The sequence below is a fragment of the Scardinius erythrophthalmus genome (assembly GCF_964197995.2).
Source record: "Scardinius erythrophthalmus genome assembly, chromosome: 21".
NCBI classification, from domain to species: domain Eukaryota; kingdom Metazoa; phylum Chordata; class Actinopteri; order Cypriniformes; family Leuciscidae; genus Scardinius; species Scardinius erythrophthalmus.
The window spans coordinates 16,213,463-16,233,844 of record NC_138241.1 but is presented as its reverse complement, the minus strand read 5'-3'; the positions used below and the strand labels follow the sequence as shown (position 1 = coordinate 16,233,844).

The window sequence follows — 20,382 nt, the reverse complement described above, 5'->3', positions numbered from 1 at the left end:
GCAGCCCGGAGGGAGGGATCGCCCGCTGTGTGCGAGCGAGAGAGAGAGAGAACAAGCGCAGCAACGTAGCACATACACGATATGTCTTATTTTGGCACAATAAACACACATACGCTCAAGCGTGTTTTCTAGAAGAACTTTTTACAGTGAAACTATTGTTTTTGCCTTTCAGTAAAAAGCACTGAATAATCTTGAAGTGCCTTGTCAGCGGTATTCACACATTATATTTTTGATAGTTATTTTAGTTCCTATAGATCTGAAAATCCCCCAAATTTCCAGCCAACCACTGCTATCGTGTGGTCAGTAGAGACACGGCCACCCAATAAATCATGTAAACACTTTTTCTTGGGGACATTTCAGCAGATTAATGCTCTAGAAAAGGGGTTTAAGCTTTTACAGCAGTGGCTGCAGAGGGCCGGGGCCCACAGCAAAACTGAATGGGCTTCAAGATTAGGGATAGATCACCTAAAAAAAAAAAAAAAATGTATTCACCTTCATGTTGTTCCAAACCTGCACGAGTTTTTTCTTCTTCTGTTGAACATAAAAGATGAGATTTTGAAGAATGTCAGTAACCAGACAATTGACAGCACCCATTGACTTCCATAGTATTGTTTTCCTACTATGGAAATCAATGGGTGCCGTCAACTGTCTGGTTACTGACATTCTTCAAAATATCTTCTTTTGTGTTGAACAGAAGAAAAAAAAAACCTTGAGGTTAAGTACATTTTTGGGTGAACCATCCTTTTAAAATGATTTAAAATATAACATGGATTAAAATAAGCTGCTAAAGCAACAAAAAATCTAAATGTTTCACCTCCTCAACATCTTTTTTTTTCTTTTCTTTGAAGTATCAGGGTTCCTAGTCTTGAAAAACCTGAATAAACAAGGTTTAGTTATGCCAAGCTCTAAAAAATACTTTACTCTGTAGAAAAAAAACCTTTCAATAATATAAACTAACATTACATGTTCACCTAACAGATTATGCTAGAAAGGAAGAAAATAGTTATAATGTCAAGAAAATGTATGCTTTATATATGGGTTGAAAACCCTGATTCTACAAGGAACAAATCAGAAGAATTGTTTTTTATTACTCAATAACTCGCTTCAGACATCAGAGCTTCGAGATAATTTGAAAACCCACCAAAAATAATGTCATGTTTTATTTTATTTTTTTTTACAAATTCAGATATGGAGTGAACACATTCTCTTAAGAGGCAACTACCTTTGTACATTACTTTAAGGCAGTTAGATCAATAGATTTACAAAGACATGATAATAGTTTCCCAAAACTTCCTAAAATCTGCATTATTTGCAGAAGATAGATTAAAAAAGAGCACCAGAAATCTTTTTGTATTATGACTGTTCCACACAATACCAAAGTTTCATTCTATAATTATTCTTTTATACTCTGAATTAAAGTATAAGAATGAGAGTGTTATCATGGTGATGGCATCTGAGCTATGTCTACAGTTGAAATCTTTTCTCCAGCTCATCTGCGATCATCTCGGCGATGGCCAGAGAGGAGCTCGCAGCGGGTGACGGTGCATTGCGTACGTGCAGAATCCGGCTGCCCAGCTCTCCCTTCCCACCGTCAAACACAAAATCATCCACCAGGTTTCCTTCAGCATCCAATGCCTGTGCACGCACACCGGACGGCCCCCTGCACAAACCAACAAGCGGAAAAACAACATTTTCAAACAGGCCAGCGTGTGCAGGACAAAAACACTATTTGAGAGTGACTATACAGCAATAGTGACGATAAATGACACTAAGCATGACCCTTATAACCTTTCCCAATAGAGTGATTGTACCTGAGGACATCACTGGGGCCAAGTTCAGGTATGAACTTCTGCAGAATCTTCACCTGAGCACTGGGAAACACACCTCTATACATCTCCCCCATTCCATGCACAATGTTCTTCATCACCAGCCTCTGAAGACCCCTACACACACACACACACACACACACACACACACACACACAGTTTTCAGTCTTAAATAAACACCCGAATGTATTTGAAGGAATATTCAGGGTTCAGTTAGCTCAATCGACAGCATTTTGGCATGTTGATTACCATAAAAACGTATTTTGACCTGTCATCGTCGACATGAAGAATAGAAGAAAATGGGGCCAATTTACTTCATAACCATTTTAAAAGCAAAACGTGAAGTTTATAATTTTATAAAAACCCTTACATTCATTTTCCTGTTAAACCATTTATTATTTGAGATGTAAATTATTCTCATTATTTTCATGGTCATTTTAGTTTCAGGCCATGTCGTTTTCATAACAAAGATGTAAAACTGGATATAACTTTACAAAGGTTAGTAAGTGATTAAAAATAGAGTAAAAACAGTAATGTTGTGAAATACTATTACAAATACTATTATTCATAAGAACTGTTTTCTATTTGAATATGTTTTCAAATGTAATTTATTCCTGTGATGACAAAGCTGAATTTTCAGACTGATTGTCGACAGTCTTCAGTGTCACATGATCTTTCAGAAATCATTCTGATATGCTGATTTGCTGCTCAAGAAACATTTCTTGTGGAAACATGACAGATTTTTCAGGTTTCTTTAATGAATAGAAAGTATTTTGTAACATTAATGCCTTTACTGTAAATTTTTGATCAATTTAATGCATCCATGCTGAAATAAAGCATTTCATTCATTTGTTTAAAAAAAACAGTAGTGTACCAATGTGTATTGGTATGTACCTGTAGGAGAGCGCGTTAATGAAGTCTTGTGTGTCGAAGTCATAGAGTTTATACCCCTCTCGTTTAAAAGCCAACACCGCGTTTGGGCCCAGCCAGACACTACCATCCATTCGAGGAGTGAAATGGACTCCAAGAAATGGGAAGCGTGGGTTTGGCACCTAGGCACACAAACAGAGACCTTAAAGACACGCTCATATATCTGTGGATTAAGTGTGTGTGTGGGCTGTTTCTACTCACAGGGTAGATGTTGCCCCTGACCAGGTAGTTTTTCTCTGGCTTGAGCACCAGGTAATCTCCTCTGAAGGGAACGATACGGGGCTCTGAACTACAGCCAGACATCTCAGACAAACGATCAGAGTAAAGGCCTCCACATGTCAACACGAACCGACACCTCACCTCCTTCCCCTGCACACAAACACAGCCATACTAAGACATACACAATCCCAAGAGATACGTTTCCGACCTGAAATCATAAAAACATGATTAAAACATTTCAGTTTCTCACCTGTGAGCTTTTGATGGTGATGGGATATTTCAGCCCTAAACACACAAAGCGATGAATAGAGTTATATTAAAGAAAAGAAAGCGGTCTGGGACATCGAACAGGTCACGTGACTCACCTTCAGCACTCCCAGCTGGGCTCTCTGCTGCAACCGTGATGTCTGATGCCTCAAAGTCTGTCATCACAGTCCCACCTGCTTCCTGGAAGTCTTTACCGTAGGTCACAGCCACTAACTGCCAGTCAACGATCCCCGTGAATGGAGAGTCCAATGCCATGATGCCCTATGTATAAACAAAGGAATGATTTCATACATATTTCATGTACAGTCCGTTATCTGACTGTTTGATGCATAATGCACACAAAAATGCCATTGGTTGGCTGAAATCAGCAGTTCTCTGCAGATCTGACCGGCTGGCACTACACAACTTCCTGGAGTCGAGGGGTGCACCAGTGAGCAACTGAAATTCTGCTTCATTTTCTGAAATAATCTGCGAAACTATTTGTTCTTTTCATTTTGGATGAACAGAAATTCTGATTACTGGAAGTCACTACAGTCTGTTATTGTAACATTATCTATTTAAGAAAAAATGTTATCTATAAACAAAACAAACAGTGATTTATTGCGCATGATGAAAGATTCGGATGGTCTCTACCCGTCTAAACGCTGTTCTTTTTAACTTTCTATTCATCAAAGAATCCTGAAAAAATGTATCACAGTTTCCAAAAATGTACTAAGCAGCACAACGGAAATGTAGCTTTGCCAACACAGGAATAAATAACTTTTTAAAAATATATTAAAATAGAAAACAGTTATTTTAAATTGTAACAATATTACTGTTTTACTGCATTTTAGATTAAATAAATGCAGCTTTGATGAATATAAGAGACGAGTTCTTTTTTCAAAAACATTTAAAAAATATCTTACAGACCCCAAATTTTTTATCTAGTGTAAGTGAAGCTAAACGTTAACTGACTTTACTGAGATTAAAAGACATCATACAACATTCAAACACATAGATGACGGTCATAAATAGGTTAATAAATCAGTGTTTGAAACAGCAGGCCTAAGGTCACCTGAACCAGGTAAAGGCCTGATGAAAGCAGTTGTGCAATCTGCTGGTTATTGATCAAACCAATGAATGATACACGCGTGGAAAATATGTACCTAATCTTTCATTAACACACAGACAGGTGTCACTCACCCTGCAGTACGGCTCTTTCTCTCGAATGGCTTTGGCGTCAATCAGCTTGAGATCTTGTACATTGTTCTTCAGACCGCGCTCATATAGAGCTTTTAGACGTGGAATCTCCTCTTTCTCCACTGCTACGATAAGCTGCAGTCACACACACATACACACACACACAAATAGAGACAAATCTCTTTGTCAGGTCCAGGATTTGGTATCTGTGGTGTTAAGGGGCCTGTGCTCATTCTCACCTTGCCACATCTCTTATAAGGGACACCTTTCTTCTGACAGTACTGATATGTCAGCTTGGCTCCACGAACACAAAGCTGAGCCTTAAGAGAGCCCGGTGTGTAGTAAATCCCACTGTGGATCACACCACTGTTATGACCTGTCTGATGGAGAGCTGGGGGGAGACACCAACGAAATTAAAATGAAATCAGCATGGATATGAATAAGCATCTAGAAGAACCAATGCACACTCACCAAGCTCTTTCTCTTTCTCCAGCAGAGTAAAGGTGAGGTTTGGGTGCCTGAGGATCATCTCTCTGGCAGAGGCCAGTCCAACAATCCCTCCACCAATAACAGCCACATCGAATGAGCTACACAATACAATGGTATGTTATCAGCCGAGATTGGAAATGTAATTGTGCAAGCGCATTTCATCTATTTTTACTATTTGTCATCATCGAACACTCACTTAAAGTTGATGTTTACTAACTCGAATAGTTTAATATCACTGTTAAATGTAATCTGTAGAAAATCGCATAATGCGGTGATGCCTAATTTCACTTGTAGAATATGAAATGGCTGATTTTAGTTTAAAGTGTTTGATTTATTTATAAAAACAGTTTAGTTTTCTTTAATATTTGTCCATATACCATAAATAATTATTGATTACTTTAAAGGCATAGTTCACCCCCAAAAAAATGATTTCAATTATGTCAACATTTACTCACCCTCATATAATACCAAACATGTTTGACATTTCTTCTTCTGTGGAACATACATAATGATATTTTGAGAAATGTATTTTTTTTCTCCATACAACCAAACTGTTTGGTTACCAACATTCCTCAAAATCTTTCTGTCTTCCGCATAAGAAAATAGGTCACACAGGTTTGGAACAACACGATGATAAGTATGATTACATTTTCGGTTGAACTATCCCATTTTATAATATCGGTGCACCCTTAACTGAAGTGTTATTGAATGTATCCTATCACTGTGCAGTCACAATTGACATACTACAGCCAAAATACTTTTAATAGGATTCTTAGCGTGACACTACAGTCAGAACCTTTTCTGTCACTATAAATACTCCTTAAGTACTCTATAGCAGAGCTGTTGTTACTCTCACCCGCTGTGATGTGCAGCTCTGCACATTGCAGACTTTGATCCCTGTGACAGTAAACGCGCGCACACATATCCGGTACAGAAAGTTCGTATCATTATTCCACAAAATAAGTGTTTACTTTTCCTAACAGACTTATCTTGTGTGCCGTGTGATCATAGTGCTCGTCTTTGACCCGGTCTGGTTTAGGGAATCTCTTCGCTCGGGCGCTGAAAGCTTGTCCTTCGTGGCCCCGCCCCTGACGCACAGGTCGCACACTCACTGACCAATGGGAGCGCGGGATGGGATGACGTAAAGGGTGAAAGATCAACGCGCGCGCATGGAGGACACGGGATGTAAATAACAGACACTACGCACATATCCAGACCAGCACTACCCGAACCACACGGTCAGTTTTGTAAGATTCACACTATTTCTTTTTTTAGCGGTTCTGAATACGATTAGAACAAATTATCTTGCATCTGTACTGCATTTAGTGGTTTGATAAATTATTATGTTGGCCTATAAGATTCAATGACATGACCGTCAACGTACAGATTGTTCTTCTCGATCTTTTATTAGAAAGTGTATTTGAACAGTGCGTCTTCATGCATTGACGTGTCGTCTCTTTATTTTAGTCATAGACATGAGATTGTTGACCTGGTCAGCGCGGATGGTTTTATCCGCACGCAAGCAGCCGCCAGGGGGCAGTCGAGAGTTCTGGGGGTGGCTCAATGCTGTTTTCAACAAGTAATTTTTGAATATTTTTTCCAAAACAACAATTACGTAACTAGTTTAGTTTTTCCTCTAATGTCATAATTATTTCCTTTCCCAACCCACAGCAGATTCTAAAGCACCCGAGGCCAGTTATAAGCTCTAGATACCTATAAAGAGACTAATATCTAGAGTGACTATTCCTTAGAGTGAGAAATCCCCACAGAGACTAATTTAAATGTGGTAATTCACAACAACAGATCTTATTTAGAGTCTAAACTTGTAACTTTAAAGTAATAGCATCTAGCAGTTCAGTTTTATACTTTTTTGGAAAAAAATGTGGCTGTCCAGTGGATGTGAAGTATATAGGTGTGCTTTTTACTGATTTGTAATCACCTTCTAGCTTTTTTGCACTTCACTTAAACAGTCCTGAAGTGTGACAAATTCATTTTAAAAGTTCCATATAGTCTCTGAAAAATACGGTACAAAATAGTGGTCGACGAATATGTTTTTTTTTTATTGGCCAATACCACTGCCAAAAAGTTGTGTTGCCATTTGCCGCTTAGTGAAATATATTTATAATATGAAATATAATATATTTATATATCACAACAAATAAGATATGCAGTTCTTGTTCAAAGTTTAGGGTCAGTAAGATTTATTATTATTATTATTATTATTATTATTCAGCAAGGACACATTCAATCAATCAAAAGTGACAGTAAAGACATTTATAATTTAACATAAATCTTTAATGTTAATGTAAAGATTTCTATTTCAAATAAATGCTGTTTTGAACTTTCTACTTATCATACAATGAAAAAAAGTCACACAAAAAAAATCACAAAATATTAAAGGAATAGTTAATTTTAAAATGAAAACTCTGTCATCATTTATTCACCCTCAAGTTGTTTCAAACCTGTATGAATTTCTTTCTTCTGCTGAACACAAAGGAAGATATTTTGAAGAATGCCTGTAACAAGACAGTTGATGGACCCCATTGACTTCCATAGCAGGAAAAAAAATACTGTGGAAGTCGATGTTAAACAGTTTGGTTTCCAACTTCAGAATATCTTCCTTTGTGTTCAGAAGAAGAAATAAATTCATTCTGGTTTGAAACAACTTGAGGGTGAGTAAATGATGACAGAATTTAAATTTTTAAGTTAACTATTCCTTTCAGTAATTTAAGAAATATTAAGAAATGTTAAGGACCCAAACAACATATTAGAATGATTTCTGAAGGATCATGTGACACTGAAGACTGGAGTAATGATGCTGAAAATCCAGCTTTGAATTCACAGGAATAAATTAACATTTTAAAATATATTAAAATAGAAAATTATTTTCAATTCTAATAACATCTCACAATATTACTGTTTTACTGTATTTTTGATCTAATAAATGCAGCCTTGGTGAGCATAAGGCCCCAGTTGCTCATAAACCGACCCCTAAACCTTTGAACGGTAGTTTATACAAGACTTAATTGGTCTATCACTGGTTTTAGATGGCATGACACACTCACACAGCAGGACACTGCAGTCACTGCTTAAAATGTCACGTCGCCTTTCCAGATGCATTATTCAGTAATTGTTGTGTTCTTTGATCAATATAGAGTTGATTATGAGCGTATTAAAGCAGTGGGTCCTGATCGAGCTGCTGCCGAGTGGCTCCTGAGATGTGGTGCAAAAGTTCGGTTCCGTGGCTTCGACCGCTGGCAGCACGACTACAACGGACTCCCGACCGGGCCGCTGGGCCGGTACAAGATAGAAGCTATCGATGCCACAGAGTCCTGCATCATGTATCGTGGTTTTGATCACCTGGGTAAGTGAATGCTGCAGTGCCAAAAGATCGATTGAACGCACATTAACACCCTTCTCACTGTCCTCACCCAGTTACCTTTATGCAGCAGAATTATCTTTTAACCTTTAGCATTGTTACTGTACATTACCTATGCAAATTTAATGAAATCATTAGTGAATGGAGAAGGCCAAGAACTCTTACTCTATTTTCTCCAGCAAAACAATCTTGCATTATTTATTAAATTAGACCCCAGAGAGGGAAAGTTTGTGAGGACGCTACCGTGTGTGTGTGTGTGTGTGTGTGTGTGATGTGGTGAGACACTGAGACACCGTTTGTGTGTCACAGGTGAGGATGAGACACTGTCTGTGTGTCACAGGTGAGGATGAGAGGTTCAGTTGTGGGAAAAAGTGACGTAAAGCAAAAGGGTGTTTTACACTGACAGATACAGTGCGGTTCTCTCTCTTTTCACACATCTAGTTTTACTATACAGTACACTACATTTTACAGTACACCTACTCTACTCAATAAAGGTTACCTTTGTGTTTGTGTTTAGAGGGTCTCGAGCACTTGGAGGATATCAGGTTGAATAAGTGTATTTATATAGAAGACGCCTGTCTGGAGCGCTTGAGTCAAATAAAGACGCTGCAGGACAGTGTGAAGAACATGACGGTAGTTTCCTGTGGTAATGTGACAGATAAAGGACTCATCGCTCTTCATCAACTCAGGTATGACAACAGCATTTTTCATTTCAATTTAGCACCATATTACTGCATATTACTCCACATTTTGTGTATGCCAAATGAGGACAGTGATTGGACGACGTTGATCTCAAATGACCAAATATCAGAAGATTTATCAGCCAGGAATGCGTTTCCCAGAAGCATTGTGAGCCTCAGTTGAACAGAGACCAATGTTGCCAAAAGTTTCTACAATCTATTTAGCTCGCTTGGAGCGTTTGGTGGGCTTTCTCCCGTAGTTCGGTTCGTTTAGGCATATATGAAAGTGAACCGAACCAAGAAGAAAATGCAACAAATTAAGTCCCTGTTTCAGAACAAAGCAGTCTACAGGTTTGAAAACGCCCTAAACACAACCCTGGACGACACATTGGTTTGAGTAACAACCGTTACCTCAGATTGTCTGCTTGTGTGTATTAGGAACCTGGAGTTGCTGTTTCTCAGTGATCTCCCTGGTGTAAAAGATAAAGATCAGACTGTGGACAGACTCCAGACCGCACTTCCCAGACTCGCCATAGAACTGGACCTTGCTTAACCAATCACATCATCTATCAGAGCACATTTGGAACAACACAACTCTCACAGCCTTGTGACCAGGCCAGACAACCCCTCTGGCTCATGTCCATGACTTCTGTGGCAACAGTAGCCAAGCAACTGAGCATCCCAGAGACGGATCCAAAGAGCTGCTTTGCTTTAGAGGCAAATCAACAACACCGGATTCCCACCGAATCAGCTTTGATTAAGTAGATGAACAATCTTATGTTGCCGTTAACAATAAACTTTCAGCGGTAGTTTTTTGTTGTTTTTGTCTACACACATTTCTTGCTTCGTTTCTTATGAAAAAGCTATAGAAACAAATATATGTTGCAGAAAGATCTTTAATGATTTAGTCTGAAAACAAACAAAAACGATTTGATTTTACAGCTATACATCTCAACTCAAAAAAACACATTTGCGAATCATGTCTCTCGAATTTGGCATTTGGTGCGAGACAGTGGCTCAATTAGTAGCACCAGTCGTAAAGGCAACAATAAAGATCATTATGTCCACAATGGGGTAATAAATGTTGTCAAACAAAACGCAGGGTTATGTCCAGGAACACACAGAAAGAGCCACAGATTTATCTACAAGTTCTACACATCCTCAAATTTCATTTCTTAAATATTTTGGCTAATTTGCTTTCAGCAACTCACAATTCCGTTTTACACTTTTTCCGAAAAAATGCATTCTGCAGAATTCCAAAGTCTTTCTACACAGAAAAGTCTGCAGATTCTGTTTTGCACCTGGTTACGTTTCTACAAATTATCGTCATATATACACACTTCAAACATACATGAAGCATCATTAGCGTTTATAATTAAGAAAAATATCTGTATCTAATAATAGAGGTTAAAAAAAAAATCTGTCCCACAGAGCAAACTCTTCTACAGCACTGATGTCAGTTTCTAATCAAACTATCAAGCACAGCACAACATCCGATTTTAATGCTATTATTATTGCTGTTGTCATTTTACATATTACAGAAATGCCTCTGTGAGTCTTTGCTTTGGCAGTGTGACATCATTGTTCTACAGGCAGAGCAGAGCCCTTTGTCTATCTCACACACCAGCTGGGAGGTGGACGCTCGGTTCTCGGGTTCCTGATGAGTCGGCGTCCATCATATGTTGGGCAGATGACAGTTGAATTTGCGCAGGTTGTTGTAGTATTTTCTGTTCTCCACGGCTGGGAAGACAGTACTGCTGGCCAACTGAGGCAGATACTACACACACAGAGAACGGGGATTTGAAATATTTAAATAAACCAGGGATTTCTATGAGAGTGAGGATGGGCAGTATGACAAAATGTAATTTTAAATGAACGGTTTATTTCACAATATAGTTATTCTTGGGTGAAAAGAAAGAAAGAAATATTCCCAAAAGAGTTCACAAGTTTGGTCTTTTTAAAAATGTTTTTGAAAGAAGTCTCTTAAAGGAGAACTCTGGTCAATTTTAACATTGAACTAATTTTTTTGTAAATTTGGAGTGCTGTCAATACAGAGAACAACGACAAAAATCGGTGTTGTCTACACCGTGTTATCCTCTTTTTAAAATTTGCGCCCTGTTGACTTCAATGGGGCATATTTTAAACCTGCTTTTACCCTCTTAACATCCTTGATGTGTCATTACAAGTGCACAGCCAATGTGAGCCAACTCGACAATCGACTACTGTGGACTTCAACCGAAAACAGGATGTAAATACAGGTATGTGTGCTGGCCGAATTAACTTTATTTTTATTCATATCTTTCACATCTACTGCAGTCAGATTCACCCGTGTTAACTCTAAAGGAATCACTCACATGGCTGGGCACTTGTAATGACACATCAAGGATGTTAAGAGGCTAAAAGCAGGTTTAAACATTGCCCCATTGAAGTCAACAGGGCGCAAATTTTAAAAATAGAATAACTCGGTGTAGGCAACACCGATTTTTGTCGTTGTTATCTGTATTGACAGCACTCCAAATTTACAAAAAAACGAGTTCAATGTTAAAATTGACCGGAGTTCTCCTTTAAGTCCACCAAGATTTGATCAGAAATACAGTAATATAATTACAATTTAAGATAACAGATATTACTTTGGTAATATATTATAAAATGTAATTTATTCCTGTGATAGTAAAGCAGAATTTTCAGCTTTATTTGCTGCTCAAGAAACATATTATCAGTCACACATTATTTATACAAATACTTAAGCTAAAATAGATTTTAACAATGTCTAAGTTAATACTTGTTTAAAACAATAACTTTGGCAAAGTTGCTATATATAAAACTATATTCGGTTTATTTTAATAAATAAAAATTCATTTTTGTTCAATAAATATACTGTCATTAAAATGTTAATATAAAAATATATTTTGAAAATACAAACAAAATTATTTTAAAAGTAAAAGTTCTGAAAGCATTAAAGGAGATCCCATAATAATGTAATATAGATTTACAGTAGTAACAAATTATTAATTATAAATATCATATTTTTTAAAGGGATAGTTCACTTAGAAATTAAATTTTGGTATGTTTTAGCTTACCTCAAGGGCATCCAAGATGTAGGTGTCTTTTTTTCCGCAGTAGTTTCAATTTTGATATTTTTAGGTCAAACCGTTCTTGTCTGTCAGTCGTATAATGCAGGTCTATGGTCACTATCTGAAAGAGCATGCACAGAGTCCAAATTAAAACAATTCCCCATCGTCCAAATTAAACAATTCCCCATCGTAAGTACACATTGATGGCCTAAGACACGAAACGAGCGGTTTGTGTGAGAAAACGAACAGTATTTATATCGTTTTTACCTCTTATACACAGCCACGTCCAAGTGATCTGAGGGCGCTCGCGCATCCTGATGTGTGACGTGTGCGCAGACTGGTGCATAGATATATACACTAGATGTCGCCTTGTCTACAGCAGTTCATTGGAATGAATGTCTTTAAGGCGACATCTAGTGTATATATCTATGCACCAGTCTGCGTACACGTCACATACCAGGATGTGCGCGCGCCCTCAGATCACTTGGACGTGGCTGTGTATAAGAGCTAAAAACGAAATAAATACTGTTCGTTTTCTCACACAAACCGCTCGTTTCGTGTCTTAGGCCGTCAATGTGTACTTACGATCGGGAATTGTTTAATTTGGACGATGGGGAATTGTTTTAATTTGGACTCTTGTGCATGCTCTTTGAGACAGTGACCATAGACCTGCATTATACGACTGACAGACAAGAACGGTTTGACCTAAAAATATCAAAATTGAAACTACTGCGGAAAAAAAGACACCTACATCTTGGATGCCCTTGAGGAAAGCTAAAACATACCAAAATTTAATTTCAAAGTGAACTATCCCTTTAAATATGATCAAATTAGCGCAGAATCAACTTTGCGCTGTTGCGGCAAGTTTCTGGACCATAGTGTAGCTCGAACTATCAACGCACACTATAAAGGGTCATATGGCCCAGCCCTAGGTGAGTGTTGTAGTCATGGCAACAGACCCCAGGAGGCAGGTGTTTGCGTGGCTGGCGTATGCGTCTCTTCCGGTCCAGTTCACGTGTCGCACTCTCATTCTCCTCTCGCAGACTGTCAAAGTATGGCTGTTCTAGTAACTGCTCACAGGACAACCTTTCAGCCGGATCCATCCGCAGACAACCCTGAGGGAGACAGAGAGGTGCTGGTACTGTTTCTGAGTGCATAGTAGACTTCTGAATGAATAGGGTGTGTGTGTGTTTAACTGACCTTCATGAGGCTCAGTGCCTGGTACGACAGGTTTGGATACCTCAGTTCAAGAGGCTCCTGTGCATAAGACACATGTAGAGTGCGTTTACTTTCTAGACCTCTAGAAATGAACTTATGCTGAATGAAAAGTTAATAATCATCATACCGTCTCCTGTGGTTCAGGGACACAAACTCCGCTAAAGAACTGGTTAGTGCTGAACACCTGCTGGTGTCGAGGAATCAACTCGCCTATGAACACAACAACACGAAAAAAAAAGGCATTCATGTCATGCATCTATTCACACATAATATAAACAGCTAGAGTCACATGTATGTCTTTTACCCAGAGTTTTCCTAATCAGATACAGCTGGTCTACATCAGATTTGCCTGGCCATAAGGGGGCGCCAGAGAGCAGCTCTGCAAACACGCACCCCACTGCCCAGACGTCCACTGGCGGGCCGTACTGTGTGTCTCCCACTAACAGTTCTGGAGCTCTGTACCACCGCGTCGCTACATAATCCGTGTAATAATCACATGGACCCGCTGAAAAAAAGAGTGAGCCATTAGATGAATGAAACGGTGAAGGTGCAGAGTGTGTGTGGTTTAAGTGTATGGACTGCACGCACTGAGGATCCTGGCAAAGCCAAAGTCGCAGAGTTTGATGACCTGATGCTTGGTGATGAGAATATTTTCAGGCTTCACGTCTCTGTGGATACACTGAAACACACATTTTTAAATCAATCTGAGTCTCTTAAAACAGTGGTTCTCAACTCTGGTGCTGTGGACCCACCGCTCAGCACATTTTGTATGTCTCTCTTATCTGACACACTCACTTCAGTTTGTGGAGATCTTTTCTAAAAAGCTCATGATACCCAACTTAATATATGAGTAAATAAAGAAGACATACAAAATGTGTAGAGCGGTGCCCAGGACTAGAGTTGAGAACCACTGCCTTAATACTGTTTTTAGATCAGATGTTTTAAGACGAATTACTAATATTAAACTGACTGAAAACTGGTGGAACCACTTAAATAGGTGCAATTCTGGAGTGGCTGGATCTGGATCCCGCCTCTTCTGGTAATTAATGTTATTATGCTGCGTTCACGCCATGTCGTAATTACCGTAAATAAAACGGTAAAACAGCGCTGCTTCAAGTCGAACACACCTTAAATCTGCAGTGGTCAGGTGGTACAGCGGCCACGTGGTACAAGTCAGAGCTCTCAGTAAATTTCTACTTCTAGTACCACGTGAATTACGGTAATTACGACATGGCTTGAACGCGTACCTTTATAACATCATCATCACTTCACTATTATTATCATACTTGACTGTTCATGAAACAAATATACAGTTCAAGGCAAATGATGTTGGAGGTCTACTAAAACAAGTGTAAGATACAATTACATAGTTGCCGCATTCAGATTTTTTAAATTTTGTATTACATTATACTAGATTTGTAATTGCATTTTAAAATAAATAAATAAAGTGTTTATTTGTAGACTAAATGAACAAAATATATAATATACATTTTTAATAAATAACATTTTTAATAATTTGTAAATGTCAGTTAACATTATTGACTTACAATATGAATTTTATTAAAGAAAATATTTTTTAACATTACAAAATTTTAATACTTCATATAAAATAATTTTTTTCCAGATAAGATTGTAATAACTTGGTTTAATACAGGTAAAAAAATTAAAAAGCTAATTATTTAACTTTAGAAACAATATTATGTCTTTATAATATGGCACTTTTCTTAACCAGTATAAATGCAGCTGCCTTAATATTTTATACCTTTCTAAATTAACTCATAAAAAATAATACTGTTGAGAAGATAAGAGTGGGAGAGAGCGGCAACAAGTTTGAAATTCTTACGTTTTGTTTGTGGCAGAAGTTCACAGCCTGAAGTGTTTGCCAGATGATGCTTTTAACCATGTGCTCTGGAACACTGAGTGAACACACACACACACACACACACACACACACACACACACACACACACACACACACACACACACACACACACACACACACACACACACACAAAAGCATCACAATGCAGTTACAGGAACACAAACCTCATTTTCTACTTTAAAGGGATCATTCACCCAAAAATGAAAATTCTGTCATTAATTACTCTCCCTCATGCCGTTCCAAACCTGTAAGACTTTCGTTCATCTTTGGAACACAAATGAAGATATTTTTGATGAAATCTCAGTGTTTTCTGTCCCTCTGTTGACAGTCTACACAACTACTACTACGCTTCAAAAAGTTCATAAAGAGATCGTAAAACGAATCCATATGAATGGAGCGGTTTAGTCCAAATTTTCTGAAGAGACTTGATCGCTTTTATATGATGAACAGATTTCCTTTAGGCTTTTATTCACATATAAACTTTGATCAGCGAACATAAACAGAAGCTCAACCGAACCTGCGAGAACAAACCTCATGGTTTCTTGCAGAAGCTCAAACTGCTGCGTAACACGAGAATGAACCTCATTGGTTCTTGCAGAACTGCTGTGTAACAAGACTGAACCGCAATAGTTCTCGTACGTCAAGCAAGCATGCCTGAGCTTCCGTTTACCACAACTGATGTGTGTTGATGAATGTGTACATGTGAATAAAAGCCTAAATTCAATCTGTTCATCATATAAAGTGATCATGTCTCTTCAGAAAATTTTGACTTTACCGCTCAACTCATATGTATTAGTTTTACGATCTCTTTATGAACTTTTTGAATCGTCAAATTGTCAGTTCTGTAGACAATGGAGGGACAGAAATCTCAGATTTCATCAAAAAGATCTTCATTTGTCTACCGAAGATGAACGAAAGTCTTACATGTTTGGAACGACATGAGGGTGAGTAATTAATGACAATTTTTATTTCTGAGTGAACTATCCCATTAACTATTCATTCTTCACTGCCCCTTCTGTCTATCTCAACCCTCCTTCTGAACTCCACACTAACCCTATAGGTTCAGTGTGTATGTGCATGTACAAGTGATCTTTTTGTGTGAGCTTTGTTGGTTCTTGACTCGTAAATCAAGAGGACGGCAGAAAGAGTTAAATGTTGTTAAATGTTTAACAGCGTCTTAGTCAAGTGCACCACAGAGGGCAAATGCATCCTGCTGTAAACATTCCACTAAAGACATGCTGGGTGTCATAGCAACAAAAACAATATGTCTGTTAGTGTGAGAAACACAGAGCTGTTTTATAGGTGTGTCTGCATGTGTGTGTGTGTGTGTGTGTGTGTGTTCTCACCCTCGTGGGTATCTGTCCAGCTCATTTAGGACAGTGTGGTCGCAGTACTCAAACACCAGGTGCAGTTTTCTCTTTCTTCTGAACACCTCCATCAGATTCACCAGGTTTGGATGTTTCAGTTGCTACACACACAATGTAAAGCACAAATTAGAACATATATGTGGAGGAAATATATCCAAAACGTCCAAGACTGCTAGTGAAAATGCTTCTTATCTAATTCTGATTTAATCAAGTTTTTCCAAACATCTTAGTATTTAGTTTGCCCCCCTTGCTTTAAAAATGAATGCCACAAGTTGGTGTAAAACATGATGATAATGTTCTCCAGCATTAGAGATGAACATCTTGTGCTTCAATGGAAGAAAAAACATATGATAGTCTACAGAAGAGTTCACATGGACATTGTCACAAATCTAGTAACCAAATACTGCATACTTGCACAGCTCAAATGATAAAACGTCCATATTTACAATGCTGTCTGAGACTTTTGGACCCTACCTCGAGGCATATTTACTAAACAGGGCAAATTAGCGTGAGAGCGCAATTCCAAAACAGCGCCGATGGGAGTGGAAAGTTCTCACAGACGCAGTCAGATCGTTTCCTAAATGACCAACGCAATCTACCAGAAGTGTCTGGTTTAAGACGTACTTTTTTGGACGGTTAATAATGACGCAAACACCAGTACATTGACGAGCGCAAACCTTAGTAAATCACCTTGCGTGATTCATTTACACACTCTCATCCGATAAAGTTTGCGCCTGAAAGGGAAACTCCCACAAACGGTCCACGCCTTTTCAGCGCTAATTTTTCATTGCGTGTCTTTAGTAAATCCTTCCTTACAGTACTGTTTTAATGCCGAAAGAGGGTTTGTGCTGGCGCAAGATATTAGTAAATCTGGCCCTTAATGTGTAGGCCTACATTTGATTAAAGGGATAATTCACCTCAAAACGAAAATTGTCATAATTGTCATGTTGTTCCAAACCTGTATGAGTTTCCTTCTTCTGCTCAACACAAAAGAAGATATTTTAAACCTTGTTGGTAACCACACAGTTGACAGCACCCATATTTCCTACTATGGAAGTCAATGGCTACCTTCAACTGTGTGGTTACCAACAATGTTTAAAATATCTTCTTTTGTGTTGAGTAGAAGGAGGAAACTCATACAGGTTTGGAAAAAAGTATGACAATTTTCATTTTTGGGTTAACTATCCCTTTAAGTGTGTGTTTACATGTTAAAAAAGCAGCTTCACATCTTATTAGATGCATTTCATTAAAACACACACAATGACAAACACAGTGTTCAATATCAGTGTTGTTATTGTTAACTAAACCTTATTAACTATTGTTAACTAAAAATCTTATTTGGTAATTAAAATAAAGCTAAAATAAAATAAATATAATATAAATGAGTTTAACTACTGCACTAAATTATAATTACTAAAACTAATAAAATAAAAAAAAGACATAAGCACATAAATGACAAACTAAAAATAAAATGAAAACTGGAAATATATATAAAAAAGATTTAGGTCAGCATCCACCCCAGCTGCATTAAACATACATACATTACCTTAATTATGAACTTAGAATAAACTGGCACTGCGTTTAGAGAAAAACAAAACCACACATTTTTACAGCCCGAAGTCAAATAAATGGTCCAAAATCTGTGGTACAGTATAATTGCCTGCTATTATGACTGACCAAATAATAATAAAAAATACCCTCAAGGGAGGGGAAGGGAACAACAAGAATATTCATCCATCCATCCCTTCATGCATAACAGAGTGAAATTAATTGGTAAGCCAGTGTTGGCTGACATGTCAGATCTTCAAAGGGCCACAGCTTTGCTCTCAGCTCAAAGGAAAGAGTTTGGAAATCACACAAGAGCTCCAGACACTGATTATTGAAACATCCTACTGCCTCATGCTGACTAATGAGACAAAAATACTGCTAATACTATTCTTCAACTGTACAAATGGTGATAGTAAATCTTAAACCAGCCTAAACAGATTTGCTGGTTTTTGGCTAGTTTTAAAGGGGTTCTGGGCCATCCTAAGAAACCAGCTTGCCCAGGCTGGGGAACCATCTTAAACCAGCTAAGACCAGCAAACCACTTAGGCTGGTTTAAACTGGGTCAGACTGAGCATTTACCTTCAGCATGCGGATTTCTCTGAGCGCTATTTTCTTAATGATGGGATCATCCTCAGATTCTACAAACTTCTTGATGGCGACGATCTGTCCGGTGTCTTTATTCCTGCATTTGAACACGACGCCGTACGAGCCTTCACCAATCTTACTGATCTTCTCATACTTCTCCATCTCTGTGACACCAGCAGAACACACTTAAGATACTGTTTCACCTTGATGTTGATCTAAATGTGAAAAAAAAAAAAAAAAAACCTGGAGCCAAATATGAGGCTTGTAAATGACACATACAGGGATATAGGTAAAAAAAAAAAAAAAAAAATGCAGTAACGTTTTTAAGGTGTCCCTGTTACAGTGTAATTACAAAAATTAGTACAACTAAGTACATGTAACTTGTAACAACAAGGACATTTTAAAAAAAAGTGTTACCAAAATAGTGTTCTGGGCCACTTGCCTTTATAAAAAATAACACTTAGAAATTGTTGTGAGCCCTTTGAAGGAAGAGACACCAAACTTAATTCCTCACACTATTTTTTTAGGCAAACATCAGCTGGCCACTGAATTTTATTTCTGAAATAATTTCTTGGAAGTTTATATGACAATATGTATTTTGAGTAACTGAAGTCTTACTGTTATATAACTTGATTGTGGTCAAGATCAGCTCTAGTTACCAAGCAGAATTAAAAAATAAAATAAAACTACAATACACATCTTATTATGTAATTATAGAGAGAGAGAGAGGGAGAGAGAGAGAGCTTACCTTCCAATGTCTCATCCAAATATTTGATTTATGATTAAAAAATAAAAGCGTACACAAAGCGCAACTTCCTGAGATCGAAATGTGTCACAAAAGCGGAGAGGTTTGTGCTGAGTGAATCTGACGACAGATGCAGCCGTGTGTCCGCGTACAACAAGAATGTGTTCGAGTTCGCATGGAGAAGAAAACACGCTATTTACAAGCGGCCGGTCGCCGTAGAAACCCAGTCGAAACTCCGCCTCCACTCTGCGCGCGCTTCAGTCTGCACAGCAACACGATAAAAGCTCGAAATAATCCGCAAAAGCTGACCTCAGATCAGTCATGTACGAGCCGGGAGCAGTGGGACCGTAAATCCCTTCATCCGAGGACAAATCAAATACAACGCAGTCTTTTTTCAACCTCCACATACCCACCAGTGCGCGCGAGCGCGTGGCGACGTGCACGCAGATAAAAGTTTTGTTAAAGGGATAGTTCACCCTAAAATGAAAATTCTGTCACCATTTACTCACCCTCATGTTGTTTCAAACCTGTATTATTGTCTTTGTTCGGCTAAACACAAAGGAAGATATTTTGAAGAATGTTTGAAACCAAACGGTTGATGACATTGACTTCCATTGAATTTATTTTTCTTCCATACCATGTCAGTCAATGGTGCTCCACAACTGTTTGGTTACCCATATTCTTCAAAATATGTACTTTTGTGTTCAGCAGAAGAAACTCATACAGTTTTTGGAACAACTTGAGCATGAGTAAATGACAGAATTTTCATTTTTGGATGAACTATCCCTTCAAACACTGTCTCGCACACACATATCCGCAAGAGATTTTGTTTGTTATTGAGTAAGGTCGGTGTAAAAACAAACTCCCTTAGTTGATCACACACTACACTATAAACTTGTAAAAAGTACTTCTGGGTATATCAGTGTACTTGAATTAATTAGAACGACAACAAAAACAGAACCCTGCCCATTACAAACAATAATCAGCCCACACA

At 38.1% G+C, this 20,382-nt stretch overlaps 3 protein-coding genes across 6 annotated transcripts; 1 reads left to right on the top strand and 2 right to left on the bottom strand.

The window, feature by feature from the left end:
- Positions 1–1,069: 1,069 nt before the first annotated feature.
- Positions 1,070–6,027, bottom strand: l2hgdh (L-2-hydroxyglutarate dehydrogenase). Of its 2 annotated transcripts, XM_081351495.1 has the most exons (11): positions 5,767–6,027; positions 5,366–5,402; positions 4,893–5,008; positions 4,661–4,812; positions 4,425–4,556; positions 3,341–3,503; positions 3,226–3,260; positions 2,958–3,125; positions 2,721–2,878; positions 1,812–1,943; positions 1,070–1,660 (listed from the first exon to the last, which is right to left on the bottom strand). In XM_081351495.1, the coding sequence occupies exons 3-11, from the start codon at positions 4,948–4,950 to the stop codon at positions 1,465–1,467; spliced, it is 1,194 nt and encodes a 397-aa protein (XP_081207621.1). In that variant the 5' UTR covers positions 4,951–5,008; positions 5,366–5,402; positions 5,767–6,027; the 3' UTR covers positions 1,070–1,464. The 2 variants fall into 2 exon arrangements, with proteins under 2 accessions (XP_081207621.1, XP_081207620.1); XM_081351494.1 differs by lacking the exon at positions 5,366–5,402 and having other exon boundaries at positions 5,767–6,000.
- On the top strand, positions 5,950–9,915 carry dmac2l (distal membrane arm assembly component 2 like). Of its 2 annotated transcripts, none has more exons than XM_081351498.1 (5): positions 5,950–6,148; positions 6,378–6,489; positions 8,066–8,274; positions 8,807–8,978; positions 9,408–9,915. In XM_081351498.1, exons 2-5 carry the CDS (start codon positions 6,386–6,388, stop codon positions 9,520–9,522), a joined length of 600 nt encoding a protein of 199 aa, XP_081207624.1. In that variant the 5' UTR covers positions 5,950–6,148; positions 6,378–6,385; the 3' UTR covers positions 9,523–9,915. The 2 variants fall into 2 exon arrangements, with proteins under 2 accessions (XP_081207624.1, XP_081207625.1); XM_081351499.1 differs by having other exon boundaries at positions 6,001–6,148; positions 9,063–9,915.
- cdkl1 (cyclin dependent kinase like 1 (CDC2 related kinase)) lies at positions 9,849–19,811 on the bottom strand. Of its 2 annotated transcripts, none has more exons than XM_081351496.1 (10): positions 19,392–19,811; positions 18,638–18,858; positions 16,490–16,611; positions 15,105–15,177; positions 13,850–13,940; positions 13,566–13,766; positions 13,389–13,471; positions 13,244–13,300; positions 13,003–13,158; positions 9,849–10,746 (listed from the first exon to the last, which is right to left on the bottom strand). In XM_081351496.1, the coding sequence occupies exons 2-10, from the start codon at positions 18,803–18,805 to the stop codon at positions 10,645–10,647; spliced, it is 1,053 nt and encodes a 350-aa protein (XP_081207622.1). In that variant the 5' UTR covers positions 18,806–18,858; positions 19,392–19,811; the 3' UTR covers positions 9,849–10,644. The 2 variants fall into 2 exon arrangements, with proteins under 2 accessions (XP_081207622.1, XP_081207623.1); XM_081351497.1 differs by having other exon boundaries at positions 18,638–18,807; positions 19,392–19,809.
- Between the last annotated feature and the right edge of the window lie 571 nt (positions 19,812–20,382).

Excerpts from the sequence above, each read along its gene's own strand:
- cdkl1 (XM_081351496.1), bottom strand. The coding sequence starts at position 18,805 with ATGGAGAAGTATGAGAAGATCAGTAAGATTGGTGAAGGCTCGTACGGC. Across the intron at positions 16,612-18,637 it reads GAGAAATCCGCATGCTGAAG|CAACTGAAACATCCAAACCT; the intron begins GTAAATGCTCAG and ends TTGTGTGTGTAG. Across the intron at positions 10,747-13,002 it reads GCAAACACCTGCCTCCTGGG|TATCTGCCTCAGTTGGCCAG; the intron begins GTCTGTTGCCAT and ends CTGTGTGTGTAG.
- l2hgdh (XM_081351494.1), bottom strand. The coding sequence starts at position 5,858 with ATGATACGAACTTTCTGTACCGGATATGTGTGCGCGCGTTTACTGTCA. Across the intron at positions 3,261-3,340 it reads CCCAGCTGGGAGTGCTGAAG|GGCTGAAATATCCCATCACC; the intron begins GTGAGTCACGTG and ends TTGTGTGTTTAG. Across the intron at positions 2,879-2,957 it reads TCAGGGGCAACATCTACCCT|GTGCCAAACCCACGCTTCCC; the intron begins GTGAGTAGAAAC and ends TTGTGTGCCTAG.
- dmac2l (XM_081351498.1), top strand. The coding sequence starts at position 6,386 with ATGAGATTGTTGACCTGGTCAGCGCGGATGGTTTTATCCGCACGCAAG. Across the intron at positions 8,275-8,806 it reads TCGTGGTTTTGATCACCTGG|AGGGTCTCGAGCACTTGGAG; the intron begins GTAAGTGAATGC and ends GTTTGTGTTTAG. Across the intron at positions 8,979-9,407 it reads ATCGCTCTTCATCAACTCAG|GAACCTGGAGTTGCTGTTTC; the intron begins GTATGACAACAG and ends TGTGTGTATTAG.